We start from the raw sequence: 17686 nt of genomic DNA on the forward strand, positions 1-17686 counted from the left end.
ATTCCCATACCACTTTTGTAGTGTTTATTTTTTAATAAATCTTATTTTTGCATTTTCCATTTTTACATAAACGAATGAATTAAAAACATAAAAATATAATCCCTTCTGACTTCCCTCCACCCCCATTGTGGATATTAATGTAATGATTTTCCCCTCTGCATCTCTATTACAACTCTATTTTTATAAATCCTTTGTCAATCCATAGTTCAAATTTTTACTACAAGTTTTCTGTCAATCCTACCAATGTATGTAGTTATTTACAATAGCTTTTCAAATGAATTATAAACTTTCCGCATTCTTTATTAAAGACCTCCTCTTTCTGGTTTCTAATTCTTCCTGTAAACCACCTTTGTAATGTTTAGTTTAATTTATTACATATGCTGATAACATTGTAATGTGCACTTCTCTAACCATGTCTATGGGTGTGTTATATTACTCCTCATTAAAATAACACTAGGTTCTGGACTTAATAAAATGTGAGGATTTAGGCCAGGCATAGGCAAGCTCTGGCCCTCCAGATGTTTGGGACTACAATTCCCATCATCCCTGACCACTGGTCCTGTTAGCTAGGGATGATGGGAATTGTAGTCCCAAACATCTGGAGGGCTGGAGCTTGCCTGTGCCTGATTTAGGCAGTAGAGGCTGGTCCATTAGGGCAAATGGGCACTGATTCACTAACCTCAGCCAATCCCTAGCTGCCTGTCTTCTTTCCTTCAACCAGCCCACTTCTTGTCCACTTCTTCCACCTTACCTTATTCTCAGTGTTACCTTTATAGTATTTAGCAGGGAGGAGGATGGGGACTGTACTAGAATTAGATGACTCTGCCTGTTATTGGCTCTGGCTCCACCTAGTGTTGGCCTCCCTGTCTTCTGCCCTACCAAATCTCATTAGGCACCAGCAACCACTGGGTTTAGATATCTGATGTGGAAATTTCATTGCTAGCCTGTCCTCCTCCACACACCCACACCCAGCTTGGATGTTGTCCTATTACTGTTATTAAAGTACGCAGCATTCTGAAGCATGACTACCTTATTATTGAAACCCTGGTTGTTGATTATTGATTTCTTTCTTCTTTTTCAAAGCTGGATGACAAACATCTCCACATATTCTGTGACCTACTGGATTTAGAAAGCGACAAAGTGGCACGGTGGCTATGCCACAGAAAAATTGTCACCACCTCTGAAACTGTAGTGAAGCCCATGACAAAACTCCAAGCCCTTAATGCCCGTGATGCTTTGGCAAAAAAGATTTATGCCCACCTTTTTGATTTCATCGTGGAACGAATTAACAAGGCACTGGAGTTTTCTGGCAAACAGCACACTTTTATTGGTGTATTGGACATCTATGGGTAAGATGGTTATTTCTGAGAGAGAGAGAAAACTGCACGTTTCTTTAATACTCTGTCTTATTTCAGCAAATGATTAGAAACAATCTCTTGTAGAATGGAGGAATGAGATGCTAGAATATTTTGCTGGAAGGACCTATTGATAACTGAAGTTCTTGAGGCAGCATATAATTAAAATAGGCAATGGTACACGATTTGCTAGCAAAAGTTCAGAAAAGTTTCTCCTGTAGTTCTCCAATGCTCAAACTGCCACCTGAATCTGCTGGCATGAAAGCAGCAGATATTAGTCCCTCACAGGCCAAGGCTTCATCAAATAAAGATTAATAATTACATTTCCAACCATTTATTTCAGATTTGAAACTTTCGATATCAACAGCTTTGAACAGTTTTGCATCAATTATGCCAACGAAAAGCTGCAGCAGCAATTTAACCTGGTATGATATATCTTATGGATATTAGTAATTGGAATTCTTGAAAAACAACCCTGTTTACTTTGTGAGTGACTTCTAGGAACTTGAAAATTTTGAAATTCTATTTCAGTCATATCTTCTTATATCTAATATGCAACATCTCAAATAAACATGTAGCATGTTTTCTGTTTCTGAACAGCTGTCATTATTGCGCAAGGTGGTCCAACATGATGCTCTTGAACTAACAGAAAGTTTCTACCTTAATAATTCTCAGTGCATCTTTTCTAAGGGTTATTGTCTACAATAAAGAAACTTCCAACCAGTATGCGCTAGATTGGCTCATTCTGCCATGGCTATTGATTTTTTATTTGCATACTGTATTAACCTTATGAAGTAATTTTGTTCATTTGTTTTGCATCTAAAAATCTTTGTCTTTCTTGAAGATAGCTTGGTAGCTCCTTCAACACAGGCATTATACATTGTCAATAGCCAATGCTTGATAGCAACCTGTCTGCAGTGTTCTGCACCTGCTCCAGCTTCTGAACCAAACATGTTACATAAGAGTCTATCCTCAAGTTTTCCTTTGCTGCCCTGATTTTGTTGTGACCGTATCTGACAATGTCATTATTAGCATGTCTTTAAACTTGAACAAGAAGAATATATGAAAGAAAATATCCCATGGACGCTCATTGACTTTTATGACAACCAACCAGTCATTGATCTTATTGAAGCTAAAATGGGCATTTTAGAGCTTCTGGATGAAGAGTGCCTGGTAAGTTTTTATTCTGTTTTTATTTTGCTGTTCTCAGTATAGTTGCTGTAGACCTACATCTTTGCTTTATTTTCTTCTTTTCTCCTCTTTACGCAACATTTATGCAGCCACGTCGGCAAGACGTCTCATTAATGTAAGAAAGAGTTCAAATATTTCTTTTTAATAAGATTCTTTATACTTGTGCTGGCATACTCTCAAGTAAAAGGCATACCCTCCAACATTTCTCTGATGAAAATAGGGATGTTCTATTCCATCAGCCTAAGTTTATTATTTATACCCTGCCTGGGTTGCCCCAGCCACACTGGGTGGCTTCCAACATATATAAAAACATAATTAAACATTTTAAAAAACTTCTCTATACAGTTGTACCTTTGAAGTTGAACGGAATCCATTCTGGAAGTCCATTCGACTTCCAAAATGTTTGAAAACCAAAGCGTAGCTTCTGATTGGCTGCGGGAAGCTCCTGCAGCCAATCGGAAGCCGTGGAAGCCCAATTGGACGTTCGGCTTCCAAAAATAGTTCACAAACTGGAACAGTCACTTCTGGGTTTGCAACGTTCAGGAGCCAAAACGTTCAGGAACTAAGCTGTTTGACTTCCAAGGTACAGCTGTACAGTGCTGCCTTCAGATGTCTTCTAAAGGTTGTGTAGTTACTTATCTCCTTGGCTCAGGGGTCGCATAACTCCATACCCTCCAACATTTCTCTGATGAAAATATAGATGTCCTAAGGATAAGCAGGACATTCTGGGATCAAATTAGAAACCAGGATGGCTTCTGTAAATCCAGGACTGTCCTTGGAAAATAGGGACACTTAGAGGGTCTCTATAAGGTACTATACGCACGCTAGCCTATAGGCCATGTCAGGGCCAGAAGTTTGGAAGTGAATTGGGAAAGTAGCAGGCAATGCAGGAAGTGTGCAGGGGTAGGCAATTTCAGGGTTCAGTCTGTGCCTGAGGTTGCTTACACTGTGAAGCCAAGCCAACAGTCACAGGTTTTGTAGGACAATGTGAAATGACCCCTGCTGACCTGATAAGCTGACCATTTGCAGCAGTGGAGCTTAGCTCCTTCCTCTGGGAAGCTACCACAGTAGTTCAGAAAGTAAGATGCTTGGGTGCTGCTACTGGGGCACCCAGCTTGAAATCACTTTTGCCTTGCAAAACAGCAGCCCCGTTAACTGAATAATTGGCTAAAGTTATTTTGCACATCGCGTTTCACTTTTTTTTTTGCAGTTACCTCAAGGAACTGATGAAAACTGGCTCCTTAAGTTATATAACAATTTTGCAAACAAGAATCCCCTCTTTGAAGAGCCAAGAATGTCAAACTCTTCTTTTATAATCCAGCACTTTGCTGATAAGGTAAGGCATTCCTCTTGCCCAGGTGCTGCAACCTTCCCATGTCTGGATATAATGTTTAGAGTGTAAAATATCCTCTATAATCTAATGAATGTGTTTGCCTATGAAGTATACAGCAAACATTCTGGAAAATGAAGCTGTTTGCTTTAGTTACCTTCTGATTTACAAAGACAAAACAATTGACAATATGAATTATAGATGTAAATGTGGATGCAGTGCTCCCCAGCCTGTAACCAAGTTTAAGATTACAGGAATGGGCTATTGTGGGATGGTGTTCTGACTCCTTCCTCCCTTCACCTGGAAGCAGGCTTTGATGTTATTTCTGCAAATGCTAACTCTGGTTAATGCTAATCAGGGCCTGCTTCTAACCCAGGATTTAAAGAATACGTAAATGATGATGATACAGATGGAAATATATCTTGCTATTTTGCTTTGCGTATAGTTGGCTCAAAAACAGTTTAGTATAGATTTCTCAGCTATGTAATTCCTACTGATTATATTAAGTAGGTTTGAATTCCCTATACTGTAAACTGGCGTGTGAGCTTCAGATGAAGGGTAGTATATTAAAATAAAATAAAATAAAATAAAAGACAGATCCAAGTATTCATGGTGGGTGAATGCGCTGCTATGTCAGGAATTTGGAATTGCTGGATCTGGCAATATTGCAACTTTCGTGGATGAAAAAGGTTGGCAGTCAGAGCTAAGGTCTTTGTGTTATAGCTTAGGCAACTTCCTAAGTCTTATTTTCTGTTAATGAAGCTATGGATGTGGATGTGGCCTTTTATCAGCTTGGGAACTGAAAAAAAGTATGTTGTTTCTATATAGCTTTACATGTTTCTTAGCAATTGTTGATTTCACCTTTCTCACGCAGGTGGAGTATAAAAGTGATGGATTTTTGGAAAAAAATAGAGACACGGTATATGAAGTATTAATTGAAATCTTACGAAGCAGCAAGGTTTGTAAATAACCTGTTCTGTTCCTTCCTACTAATGAAACTGGTACATCTGCTGTCATATAGTATTTAAAAAGATGCTCTCATCTATTATTACATTCTTGAAATAGATAAAATGGCAGCCTAGATGCAAGTTCTTGTTTCTATTTAGATATTCTTTCTAAACATGTTTTCTATTTATAGTCACCTTTCCTATTAGTAACAAATGAATGTACCGTATTTTTCGCTCCATAGGGCGCACCGGACCATAGGGCGCACCTAGTTTTTAGGGAGGGAAATAAAGGGGGGGGGAAATATTCCCCCCCAGCCCGAGCTTCCCCCACCCCAGAACAGGTCCAGGAGCGGCAGCAAGATTGTGCGCAACCTCACCACCGCTCCCAGAGCTTGCGGGGCTGAGGACGGGGGAAGTCCGAGCTTCCCCCGACCCCAGCCCCCAGAACAGGCTGCTATCCGCAAGCCTTCGGAGGCCGAAGGCTTGCGGATAGCTGCCTGAAGCCCGGGAGCGCAGTGGGAGTTGGTGCTGTGCTCCCCAGGCTTCAGGCTGCTATCTGCAAGCCTTCGGAGCCCGGCAGGAACTTCCGCCGCACTCAGAAGGCTTGCGGATAGCTGCCTGAAGCCTGGAGAGCGAGAGGGGTCGGTGCGCACCTACCCCTCTCACTCTCCAGGCTTCAGTGAAAGACTGCATTCGCTCCAATGGACGCACACACATTTCCCCTTCATTTTTGGAGGGGGAAAAGTGCATCCTATAGAGCGAAAAACACGGTATGTAATAACCATCACATGTAACTGTTGTTTCTTTTTAGTTTCGACTATGTGCAAACTTTTTTCAAGACAATCCAGTACCTGTCTCCCCATTCAGCTCAGTGATCAAAGTTAAGTCTGCGAAAACAGTGATCAAGCCACCTAATAAGCAGTTCCGTACAACGGTTGGCAATAAGGTATTTTTAGATTCCTCTTAATGGCTGATGAGCTATTAGTACATTTATACAGGCGGCAACCCTTTTGCATGGGGGTTCTGTTCCTGGCCCCTGTACGCGTTGGCAGAGCACGCATGAGCCCACTCTGCCCCGTTATGCCCCTGTTTCCCCAGCCCCCCTGTTCTGCTCTCTTCCGGGTCCAATAATAATAATAATAATAATAATTTATTATTTGTACCCCGCCCATCTGGCTGGGTTTCCTCTGGGCGACTTCCAACAAAGATGAAAAATACACTAAAATGTCACATATTAAAAACTTCCCTGAACAGGGCTGCCTTCAGATGTCTTCTGAATGTCAGGTAGTTATTTATCGCTTTGACATCTGATGGGAGGGCGTTCCACAGGGCGGGCGCCACTACCGAGAAGGCCCTCTGCCTGGTTTCCTGTAACAAAAGCTGGTTGCACATCCAGCAGCAGAGGAAGCCGCTCAGGCGCCTAGGGCGGCGCGCCCAGGGGCAGGGCGAGGCGCACCGTGGGGCGCACCTACAGAGTCTGCCTGCCTCCTCTCACTCAGCCACTCTACAGCTTGGGGGGATGCAGCAGGTGGACCATTTGGGCAGCCACTGCTTCACTCCCAGGAGAGATGCATGGCTTGGGCGCACTGCAGGCCCCGCAGTGAGTGCCGCCCGGCATTTTGTCACCCCCCGGGGCGCATCGCACCCACCGCACCCCCCTTCCTCTGCCCCTGTGCACATTAGTGGGACAGGCCTGTATTCCATCTTTCTTTCAAGAAGCTGAAGGCAGTATACATGGCACTGGGAGAGGCTTAAGCAAGAGGGAGATATCAAGGGGATGATAGAGAGAATACAAAATGCCCCCCCCACTTTTTCACTCAAGTTTACCAACTCTTTCCTAGTTTGTAAATATTCAGTGGAATGCTCTCAGAGTTTTGTGGTATATATTTTTGTCTGTCAGAATGCCCCTTCTCAAGTCAGTATTGCTTTGTTGTTTCGTTCTGAAGGTTAAAGCAGTCAGTGTTTTACTATTTTCTAGTTTCGTACTTCCTTATATTTACTAATGGAGACACTTAATGCAACCACACCTCACTATGTGCGATGCATCAAGCCAAATGATCAGAAGCTAGCGTTTGAGTGAGTATTCAATTGAAATATACTCTTTGCTTTAACAGAGATGTGTTTCATTAATACACTGAAGATGAATAGTGTTCTGCATGCCAATTGTTTATTAGGCAAAGTCCTCCCTTTTTTAATTGTTGCTTTTAAAGTGGTATGAATAGGAAATCTACTTTCCATAAAATTTTGTAACTTAACATAAGTTATTTTTCATAACTTACCCCTTGCTGAAATGGGGCTTAAAAAAAATAATTATTATAAAAATAAAAATTATTACATAGAAACTTCACTTCATCTGTTAAAATAACCCATCATGATATATAGGCTATAAAGGACTTAATCATTCATAAAAATGGCAGGAAATAACTGTTTCATTTGACTCCCATAGGTTTGATTCTAAAAGAGTGGTTCAGCAGTTGCGAGCTTGTGGTGTTTTAGAAACAATTCGGATTAGTGCTCAAAGTTACCCATCTAGGTATGTAACAATCGCTGCGGGTTTCAGTGATTTTGATTTATAACAATTTAATTCACTAGTCCACCTGCTATTTTTATTTTATAGGTGGACTTACATTGAGTTTTACAGCCGTTACAGGATTCTCATGTCTCAGCATGAACTCTCTCTTACTGACAAGAAACAAATTTGCAAGATTGTTTTGCAGCGGCTCATTGAGGTCAGAGGTTTTGTAACAATCAGTTATCCAAGGTGACAGGCTTCCATTCATATTTAATCACCCAGAATTCATTTGTCATCTGTAAATGAAAATTCATTCTTGGTCTCAATATTGTACTTTTCCTTCATGACGGCTAGAATTAAACATTTGTATTATGTTTCAATAGATTTGAAATATATTTAACAAAGCCTTTTTTTGTTTCTCCCAGGATCCAACCCAATACCAGTTTGGTAGAACAAAAATTTTCTTCAGAGCAGGGCAGGTTGCTTATCTGGAAAAATTACGGTCAGATAAGTTGAGGCAAGCATGTATTGTGATTCAGAAGAATGCCCGAGGTTGGCTGCAGCGGAAGAAATTCCTCCATATCAGACAAGCAGCAGTTATAATACAGCAGTACTTCCGAGGACAACGGACTGTACGGTAATTTCAGGGACTAACCTAGTCAGGGGTTTGTTTAATTTTTTTTCTGAAGAATGTAAATATGTGGAAGGACTGGGATAATGCCTGGGATTCATGTCTATCTATTTGTAGGAGAAGTTCCCATTTTCATATCTACAGATATGAAATCTAACAGAATGCTTCTAGAAGAGGTTTCAGATGCATTTGGCTAGCTCCAAAAGGGTGCCTTATCATCTTCTACATGGGAAGTGGGAACCGCTGTCCTGTTGGTGTGCTGAAGCAATAAGAATAATTTATTATTTATACCCCGCCCATCTGGCTGGGTTTCCCCAGCTACTCTGGGCAGTGCTCAACAGAATATTAATATTAATAATAATAAAGCGATACAACCTCAAACATTAAAAAAATCCCTAAGCAGAGCTGCCTTCAGATGTCTTCTAAAAGTCAGATAGTTGTTTATTTCCCTGACATCTGATGGGAGGGCGTTCCACAGGGTGGGCACCACTACTGAGAAGGCCCTCTGCCTGGTTCCATGTAGCTTCACTTCTCGCAGTGAGGGAACCACCAGAAGGTCCTCAGAGCTGGACCTCAGTGTCTGGGCTGAACGATGGGGATGAAGATGCTCCTTCAGGTATACTGGGCCGAGGCCATTTAGGGCTTTAAAGGTCAGTAGCAACACTTCGAATTGTGCTCAGAAACATACTGGGGGCCAATGTAGGTCTTTCAGGACTGGTGTTATATGGTCTCGGTGGCCACTCACAGTCACCAGTCTAGCTGCCAGTGTGGTGTAGTGGTTAAGAGCGGTAGACTCATAATCTAGTGAACTGGGTTCGTGTCTCCGCTCCTCCACATGCAGCTGCTGGGTGACCTTGGGCTAGTCACACTTCTCTGAAGTCTCTCAGCCCCACTCACCTCACAGAGTGTTAGTTGTGGGGGAGGAAGGGAAAGGAGAATGATAGCCGCTTTGAGACTCCTTTGGGTAGTGATAAAGCGGGATATCAAATCCAAACTACTACTACTACTACTACTACTCTTCCTCCTCCTCCTCCTCCTCCTCCTCCTCCTCTTCTTCTTCTTCTTCTTCTTCTTCTTCTTCTTCCGGATTAGTTGTAGTTTCCGGGTCACCTTCAAAGGTAGCCCCACATAGAGCGCATTGCAGTAGTCCAAACGGGAAATAACTAGAGCATGCACCACTCTGGCAAGACAGTCTGCAGGCAGATAGAGTCTCGGCCTGCATACCAGATGGATCTGGTAGACAGCTGCCCTGGACACAGAATTGACCTGTGCCTCCATGGACAGCTGTGAGTCCCAATCTTTGGGACAAGCAATGTTTCTCTATGCCTACATGATCAACTGGTATAGTCATGGGGCCAGTCTGTTTTCCAGACAGTAATCTGGGAGCCAGCCATGCATTTTATTGCAGAATCTGACCCTCATGGGTAGATCTGGCTCTGCAGTGAAGTTGCTGCCATCCAGTAGCACCTTCATAGTTGTGGAGCAGATTGAAGGAGTGCCCATCTTCAGGCTGGAGGGTTGGTCCTGAGGTTCTTTCAAGGGGGTGGAGCCTGGATGAAGCAGTCTGGAGACGGAGGAGTAAATGTCCTCAGTCTGCTCCCAACCTTGTTGCTCACCTGGAGCTATCGATGGCCTTGCCGCTTTCCCCATGGTTTCCATCGTTGACACTAATGGTCTGACTCCATAACACAGCTTCCTCTGTTCCTATGAAATCCTCCTGCAAAAGACTTTTCCTTTGCTACCAGGCTTGAGTTCAAGCCAGAGATACAACAGTACATTCTCCTTTTGCAGGTACAGATCAGGATGCAAAAGAGGAATCAGGAACACACTAGGTGTGCTTTACAGCCAAAAGTTGTCACCATAGGCTGCAAAGAAAAAGGCCCTCAACTTTTGGCTGCAAAGGAAGATTCAGTAGCACATTCCAGTGAGTTTTCAGTTCTTCTTCCTGCAAGCTGTGGCTTGAAGGTTTGCCCAAAATGGTCTGGCAAGCCTGATTAAGCCCCCAAGCTGGATATCCCTCATTTCTGGTCTAGAACCATGAGGGCCAATTGGTGGTAAGTGGGTTGGATTCTGTCCCTGAAGGAATTTTATCTGGCTCCCGGTGATTCTATCATTTTGTGGTAAAAGGTTTGTCAACAGTTTCAGTCCAAAAAATTCTTTTAAAAGTGTTTTCAGGTTGTGAGAAATTGAGATATTCTACACTTTAAAGTGTAGGGACGCAGGTGGCGCTGTGGGTTAAAGCCTCAGCGCCTAGGACTTGCCGATCGAAAGGTCGGCGGTTCGAATCCCTGCGGCGGGGTGCGCTCCCGCTGCTCGGTCCCAGCGCCTGCCAACCTAGCAGTTCGAAAGCACCTCCGGGTGCAAGTAGATAAATAGGGACCGCTTTCTAGCGGGAAGGTAAACGGCGTTTCCGTGTGCGGCTCTGGCTCGCCAGAGCAGCGATGTCACGCTGGCCACGTGACCCGGAAGTGTCTCCGGACAGCGCTGGCCCCTGGCCTCTTAAGTGAGATGGGCGCACAACCCCAGAGTCTGTCAAGACTGGCCCGTACGGGCAGGGGTACCTTTACCTTTACCTTTTTACACTTTAAAGGAAGATCACCTTTGGGTTTTGCAGCTACATTTGTGCAATTCCATAGGCTCTCTCTTGGTGCGCTGCCAAACTGCGGATGTTCGTGGTGCTTTTTCAGGCTTAGGGGAAGGTTCCTGTGAAGGTCCAAGATCTTAGGAGGTTCTGGGAGGTTCCTTGGGGAGTTCTTAGCCAACTGCCTCAGGCTTAATGGTCTCCCCATCTTCCACTGTCTTCTCTGAGCCCTAACGCAGCTCCAGCTCCTCATCTGGTGTCCCCACAGCCTCAGTCCCTGTGTCCAGATCACTGCTGAATACAGGGGTCATGACAATTGTCCCTGAACTGTAGCTCACCGTTGGCTACAGTTGATTGATGGTGGCTCTTCAAGATTTTAGAAAGGAGGGTTCGGGGATTGAACCTGCAACCTTCTGTGTGCTCTTACCACTGTGTAGCTGTTACCACCAAGCGATGACACAAATACTAAGGATAATTTAATTTCTCTTCAGACAAGCTATAACTGCAAGAGCCTTGAAAGAAGCATGGGCAGCTATCATTATCCAGAAGTACTGCCGGGGATATCTAGTACGTAGGCTTTGCCATCTTATCCGTGTGGCTGTTTTGACAATCCAAGCTTTTACTCGAGGCTTTCTGGCAAGGAGGAAATACAGAAAGGTACAAATAATTCACCAAATAATCTATATATTAGTTTCCTGTTCAGTGAAGAAGTAAATATGTACGTCTGATAGGGCAGCTTCTTTTATAACATGTATATTTCTTGAATTATCAGTGCAGAATTGCTATATGAAGCCTGTCCTCAGCTTCACCGCCCTGAATTCTCAGTACTTTTATGTGTTGGTCAGAGAAACTCCACCACTAGTACCCAAATTAGCATGCTATACCGTGATAGCTACGAGCGTTAGCTGTGAACCAGGAAGTCCCCAGTTCACATTGCACCTCCCACAAGAAACAATGGTCTCCTCAACTCAGCCTCCCAGTTAGCATATGGGAATAATAGTAAATAATAGTAATATTGACCTACATTCTAATTATAGAGCTTTTGTAAGAATTACTGAGATAATTTATGTCGAAGCACTTTGAACCCCGTGGAACCCTGTATAGCAGCGCTATAATTATTATGCACAGCCTTCTTTATGGTGTGTGTGTGTGAATGAACTAGTAAGTCAGAGTTCTTCTACAGTGACACATGGTCTGTGTTTTTATACCACCATGTGCCATGTGACAAGCAGGTGAGGAAGTAGCAGTGAGGAATTCTAAGCTGCGTTTGGCCAGTAGGGTTGTGGCATCTTCGTTGTTCACCGTACAGTGACTGCTTGAGGATTTCTGCCTGTGTACATTCTGGTTATACAGCGGTACCTTGTTAGTCGAACGCCTTAGTTGCCTAACAAATTGGCTCCTGAATGTCACAAACCCGGAAGTGAGTGTTCTGGTTTGCAAACGTTTTTTGGAAGCCAAACGTCTGATGTGGCTTCCGAAGCTCCTGCAGCCAATCAGAAGCCATGCCTTGGGTTCCGAACCGTTTCGGGAGTTGAATGGACTCCCGGAATGGATTAAATTCGAGAACCAAGGTACGACTGTATCTGCTTGATGATACTTTGCTGAAGTCTTCAGTGCATATTTGTCAAGTGATAAGAAATTCCCTGAGCTATTGTTAAACTACTAGCTGTTCCCTCTAATTTCTTATAAAGATGGTTGAAGAACAGAAGGCTTTGGTCCTCCAAAAATATGCTCGAGCCTGGCTTGCTAGACGCAGATTCCAGAGCATTCGCCGTTTTGTATTGAACATCCAACTTTCATACAGGGTACAGCGGCTGCAGAAAAAACTAGAAGACCAGGTAATTAAAAGTGTTTATTAATGTTTTGCATTAATTTTATGTGCATTTTACTCAAATAAAAAGTTTCATTACCTAAACTAATTGATGATTGATCCTGTGGGCAGGATATTTCATTCTTTTAATTTGGCCACCCCTATCCATTTGTGACCATCTTCTAATGCTAGTTCCCTGCCCTACAAAGATACTTATCTTCTGCCAATAATATTGCCATCTCAGTGTCTAATGAAAAGAGGTTTGTTTGCCAGACCATTTGATTGCTGGTGTGCTTATTATTATTTTTTTGCTGCTTCTGTCTGTTTTAAGACATTTCTGTCATTTTTTTTGGGGGGGGGGGAGTTAAATCTTTTGGATTTCAGTTTTGAACGGGGCATGTTTATTTTACCAGTGGTAAAACAAAGCAGCTACTCTAGGGTTGTATCCAACGTTGTCTGCCCTCTGGCATAAGAGCTATCGTGCTCGGAGATTGCAGAGTTTAAAGGTTGAACAGCAAAGGAATCCCTTGTTTTCCGTTGCACATCAATTTCTGCCAGCACAACAAGTATACCGCTAAGTGACTTTGACCTAGCTCTACGTTTTTTACAACCCTGTAATACTTTGCCTCCTCCAATGCTGATTTTATATTTATTTTAGAATAAGGAGAATAATGTTCTGTTGGAAAGATTGACCACTCTAGCCTCAAATCACTCCAATGGTATAGAAACAATTCAAAAGCTTCAGCTGGATCTTGAAAAATTAGCTGCGCAAAAGAAAATGTCGGAAGAAAAAGAGAAGAAGCATAGAGAAGACTACGAACAGGTTACTCTTTATGGGGCTTACAGTGGTTCTGTTTGCATGTAATGCTAAATCAGAGCTGCGGAACTTCCTGCATGTGGGCCAAATCTGGGCCACAAGGTTGTTTTCCCAAAGCAGACCCACCTGACCTAACGCCTTAAGTTCGCTGTGGGGAACTTGATTGTGTGGCCGGTTCTTACAGAAAGCAGTTTTTGCTGATGCTATGCTTGGTGCTTGGGAAGCACTGAGCACAGGGTTTGCAAAGCACTTTGTGCAGCACTTCGTCAATGCCCAGCAGCAGCCAGCTGGTTGTCAGGTGTTTAGGAAGTCTTATGCAAAGCGCTTTGCATGCCCTGTGCTCAATGCTTTCCAAGCATAGGGCTGGCAAAGAGGAGGATCCACACTGTGCCAGCTTCAAATGACCCACCTTCAACCAATTAGTTAATGAATGTCAAACAGCTGGTTTAACTAGAGTTTGTGGTCAGTCACAAGCTTTGATTCATTCATAATACCATGCTGAGATTAAGGGAAAGTGGAACTATATGCTACTGAACTCTCAATTTGCTCAGCGTTGCTCCAGCTTGAATCATAGATTTATAGACTTGGAAGGGACCCTGAGGGTCATCTGGACCAACCCCTTGCAATGCAGGAGTACCCAGCTGTCCCTTATGGGGATCGAACCTGAAACCTTGGTGTTATCAGCACCATGCTCGTACATGTAGTTTAGTGCTACATGTGAGCTTCGCCAATAAAGTAGCATCTCAAGAATTACTGTGACAACAAGCGGGTCTGGGGTTGGGAATGATGATGTGCTTTGGAGTAATCATGCATTAACTGAAATCCATGAGTGCTCTAAAGGATATAAAAGGTAAAGGGTAAAGGGACCCTTGACCATTAGGTCCAGTCATGACTGACTCTGGGGTTGCGGCGCTCATCTCACTTTATTGGCCGAGGGAGCCGGCGTTTGTCCACAGACAGCTTCCAGGTCATGTGGCCAGCATGGCTAAGCCGCTTCTGGCGAACCAGAGCAGCACACGGAAATGCCGTTTACCTTCCCGCTGGAGCGGTACCTATTTATCTACTTGCATTTTGACGTGCTTTTGGACTGCTAGGTTGGCAGGAGCTGGGACCGAGCAATGGGCGCTCACCCCGTCGCGGGGATTCAAACTGCCGACCTTCTGATCGGCAAGTCCTAGGCTCTGTGGTTTAACCCACAGCGCCAGCCGCGTCCCCTAAAAGATATACAGTGGTACCTCGGGTTACATACGCTTCAGGTTCCAGACTCTGCTAACCCAGAAATAGTGCTTCAGGTTAAGAACTTTGCTTCAGGATGAGAACAGAAATCATGCTCCGGTGGCACAGCAGCAGCAGGAGGCCCCATTAGCTAAAGTGGTGCTTCAGGTTAAGAACAGTTTCAGGTTAAGTACGGACCTCCGGAACGAATTAAGTACTTAACCCGAGGTACCACTGTAGTATGTGTTTTTTAACACTTTTTGTCCCGCCATTTCTTTTGCCTTGCAGAAGGTGTCAAAACTTGAAAACCGCAACTCAGAGCTGCAGGAGCAGAAGAAGCAACTAGAGAAGGAACTTAAAGAGAAGAATGAGGAAATGAAAGGTGAAGTGATTCAGATCACATATCCATTAGTTTTGTTAGCTTCATTGTGGCAAGCAGAAAAGGAGCATTAAAATATTGCCCCTGAGGAAGGCATGCTATCACTTTCGTGTTTTCAGTTAAACTGGGTTCTGCTCCTTTTGGAACATTTCTTGTGCCTCAGATTTGTGGCGCTTCTTCCTAGCAACGAACCAGAGGCAGAAAGAGTGACTTTCCAATGATGAACAAAATATGGCCAGAGGGCAGTGGAATTTGCTGTGCCCCCAAATAAACACTGGTGCATTGAATCCTGCCCAACTACTTAATAATAATAGCCAGCCATTACAGACTTGGTCTGTGGTCACAATCCACCACAGAGTTCTCTTGAGCAAGCCTATTGAAAGGAATGGGAGCTATACAATATAATTTCCAGATAGACTGTACCCCCATGATATTATGCTACCATTTTAGGGCTTTGTGCCAAAGTTGCTGGCAGATACACCAGTCAAGATCCTTAGGATCTGGATGTTTATTTCACTTATCATTTGCAATATGGTGCCTAACCTGAAAATTAAGTTTAGAGTAAACAGCATTCTGGCTCCTCAAACCTTCCATGACATCTGTCCTATCTTGTGTTGATTTCTATGCGAAATTATCCATTTACAGTTAAAACTCTCTAAAAATCTGCTTATTATTATCTAACTTATGTGTGTGTTTAATGATTTCATGGATTTATTTTGCATACATTTTTTTAAAAAGCAAACATTGTCTCTCTGCAGAGAAAATGGATGACCTGACAACACAGCTCTTCGCCGACGTTCAAAAAGGAGAAAGGCAACGGATGTATGAAATGTTAACTTGTGACTATAAAGTACTGTTTTAGTACATTGTCTGATTTTGCTTGAACTGTAAAGGAATTAAATTTTTATTTATTTATATACCCATATAATAAACAGATGGTTGTATTCAGCTAAGCTTTAATCAGAGTTGGCCCACTGAAATTACCAGATCTAAGTTAGCCCATTAATTTCAGTGGATTTGCTCTTGAGCCTGACAAGGGATATAACCCAAAGAATCTAGATGACTTGGATCCTAATGGAAGTTTGTACAAGGTGTTTTCCTATGCTCTAGGTCCTTGGAAAAGTATCTCCAAAAGAGCCAGGGGCTCGCCTAACTAGGGTAGAATGGGGTGTTGCTGGCAGAGGGATGAATCACCAATAATAATAATAATTTTATTATTTATACCCTGCCCACCTGGCTGGGTTTCCCCAGCCACTCTGGGCAGCTCCCAACAGAATATTAAAAACATGATAAAACATCAAGCATTAAGAACTTCCCTAAATAGGGCTGCTTTCACATGTCTTAGAAGACTGGTGTTGCATGGTCCCGGTGGCCACTCCCAGTCACCAGTCTTGCTGCCTCATTCTGGATCAGTTGTAGTTTCCAGGTCACCTTCAAAGGTAGAGTGCATTGCAGTAGTCTAAGCAGGAGACAACTAGAGCATGCACCACTCTGGCAAGACAGTCTGCGGGCAGGTAGGGTCTCAGCCTGCATACCAGATGGAGCTGCCCTGGACACAGAATTGAGCTGCGCCTCCATGGACAGCCGTGAGTCCAAAATGACTCCCACGCTGCACACCTGGTCCTTCAGGGGCACAGTTACCCATTCAGGACCAGGGAGTCCTCCACACCTGCCCACCCCGCTGTCTCCCCAAAACAGTACCAAAAGCAGTTCCATAATTGGAAAGTGGCTTCTTAATTGAGCTCTGTTCATAGAGAGTAAAGGTAAAGGGACCCCTGACCATTAGGGCCAGTCGCGGACGACTCTGGGGTTGTGGCGCTCATCTTGCTCTCTAGGCCGAGGGAGGTGGCGTTTTTCCGCAGACAGCTTCCGGGTCATGTGGCCAGTATGACTAAGCCGCTTCTGGCGAACCAGAGCAGTGCCTGGAAACGCCGTTTACCTTCCCGCCGGAGTGGTACCTATTTATCTACTTGCACTTTGACGTGCTTTCAAACTGCTAGGTGGGCAGGAGCAGGGACCGAGCAACGGTCAAATCTCCTCATTGTGGGGATTTGAACCACCGACCTTCTGATCGGTAAGTCCTAGGCTCTGTGGTTTAACCCACAGCACCACCCGTGTCCACTTCATAGAGGGTACATCTACCTAATTTGGGAAGCTTCCATTCACTAGCTGCATTTCATCCCATGGTGTTCAGGAAGGGTTCCCGTGTTATTCAATAGGCTATGTGGGAGGCAGGGGAGTTGGGAAAGTTTATGGCTAGGCTGTGTATATGTGTGTGCACCTCTCTTTGTATGCCATGTCTCTGTGTATTTGGTTGCATATAAATATGCTGTTGTTTATAATAAATATCATAGCAATTTGTTTGTACTTAGAGATATGCGGAGAAAAACAAAGTTGTGGCCTTTTCTGTTGTTGTTGTTAATCTTTGCAGGATGCTTGAGAAGAACTTCCAGAACCAGAAACAAGACTATGAAGAAAAGATGGACTCACTCAAGGCAGAAATAAAGTTTCTCAAAGATGAAAATGATCAGCTGCAAAAGAAAGTCAGGGAAAAACAGCAAATTGAAGATGGCTTAAAAATGGAAGTAGAAGAACTTTCAAACCAAGCAAAGGTATAGTAACAGACCAGTATTAATTGACCACTCATGTGTTGGGGGGGTGTTCTTTCCTACATAGAGAATGGAGTTCGAGTTTCCTGGTTTTCGAGAAGAGGCATGCGCTGGGTCGAGCTGATTCCGTTGTTGTGGGAGAAAGTAGCCGCGTTCGGCCCTCCCGATATCCTGGTCATCCAATTAGGAGAGAACGACTTGACTAGTAGGAGAAGTGTGGACTTGCTAGTGAGCATGAAAAGTGACTTGGATGCGTTCGCTGCTTTATGTCCCAGAACGACAGTGTTCTGGTCTTCTATGCTGAAGAGG

At 43.6% G+C, this 17686-nt stretch overlaps 1 protein-coding gene across 4 annotated transcripts in view; it reads left to right on the forward strand.

The window, feature by feature from the left end:
• Positions 1-17686, forward strand: part of MYO5C (myosin VC) — a 53319-nt gene that overhangs the window by 13324 nt on the left and 22309 nt on the right. For all 4 annotated transcript variants that reach the window (XR_014557917.1, XM_083712406.1, XM_083712407.1 and 1 more), the window contains 16 exons: positions 1084-1349; positions 1699-1780; positions 2388-2528; positions 3757-3882; positions 4751-4834; positions 5635-5769; positions 6802-6899; positions 7270-7356; positions 7441-7552; positions 7761-7972; positions 11039-11204; positions 12239-12385; positions 13016-13180; positions 14678-14771; positions 15527-15590; positions 17200-17380. Coding sequence is in view for 3 of the 4 variants with exons in the window: in XM_083712406.1 (XP_083568532.1) it covers positions 1084-1349; positions 1699-1780; positions 2388-2528; positions 3757-3882; positions 4751-4834; positions 5635-5769; positions 6802-6899; positions 7270-7356; positions 7441-7552; positions 7761-7972; positions 11039-11204; positions 12239-12385; positions 13016-13180; positions 14678-14771; positions 15527-15590; positions 17200-17380 (2160 nt within the window). In the remaining variant the exon portion in view is untranslated. The remainder of the gene's footprint in view (positions 1-1083; positions 1350-1698; positions 1781-2387; positions 2529-3756; positions 3883-4750; positions 4835-5634; positions 5770-6801; positions 6900-7269; positions 7357-7440; positions 7553-7760; positions 7973-11038; positions 11205-12238; positions 12386-13015; positions 13181-14677; positions 14772-15526; positions 15591-17199; positions 17381-17686) is intronic.

The sequence above is a fragment of the Podarcis gaigeae genome (assembly GCF_964106915.1).
Source record: "Podarcis gaigeae genome assembly, chromosome: 14".
Classification (NCBI taxonomy): Eukaryota; Metazoa; Chordata; class Lepidosauria; order Squamata; family Lacertidae; genus Podarcis; species Podarcis gaigeae.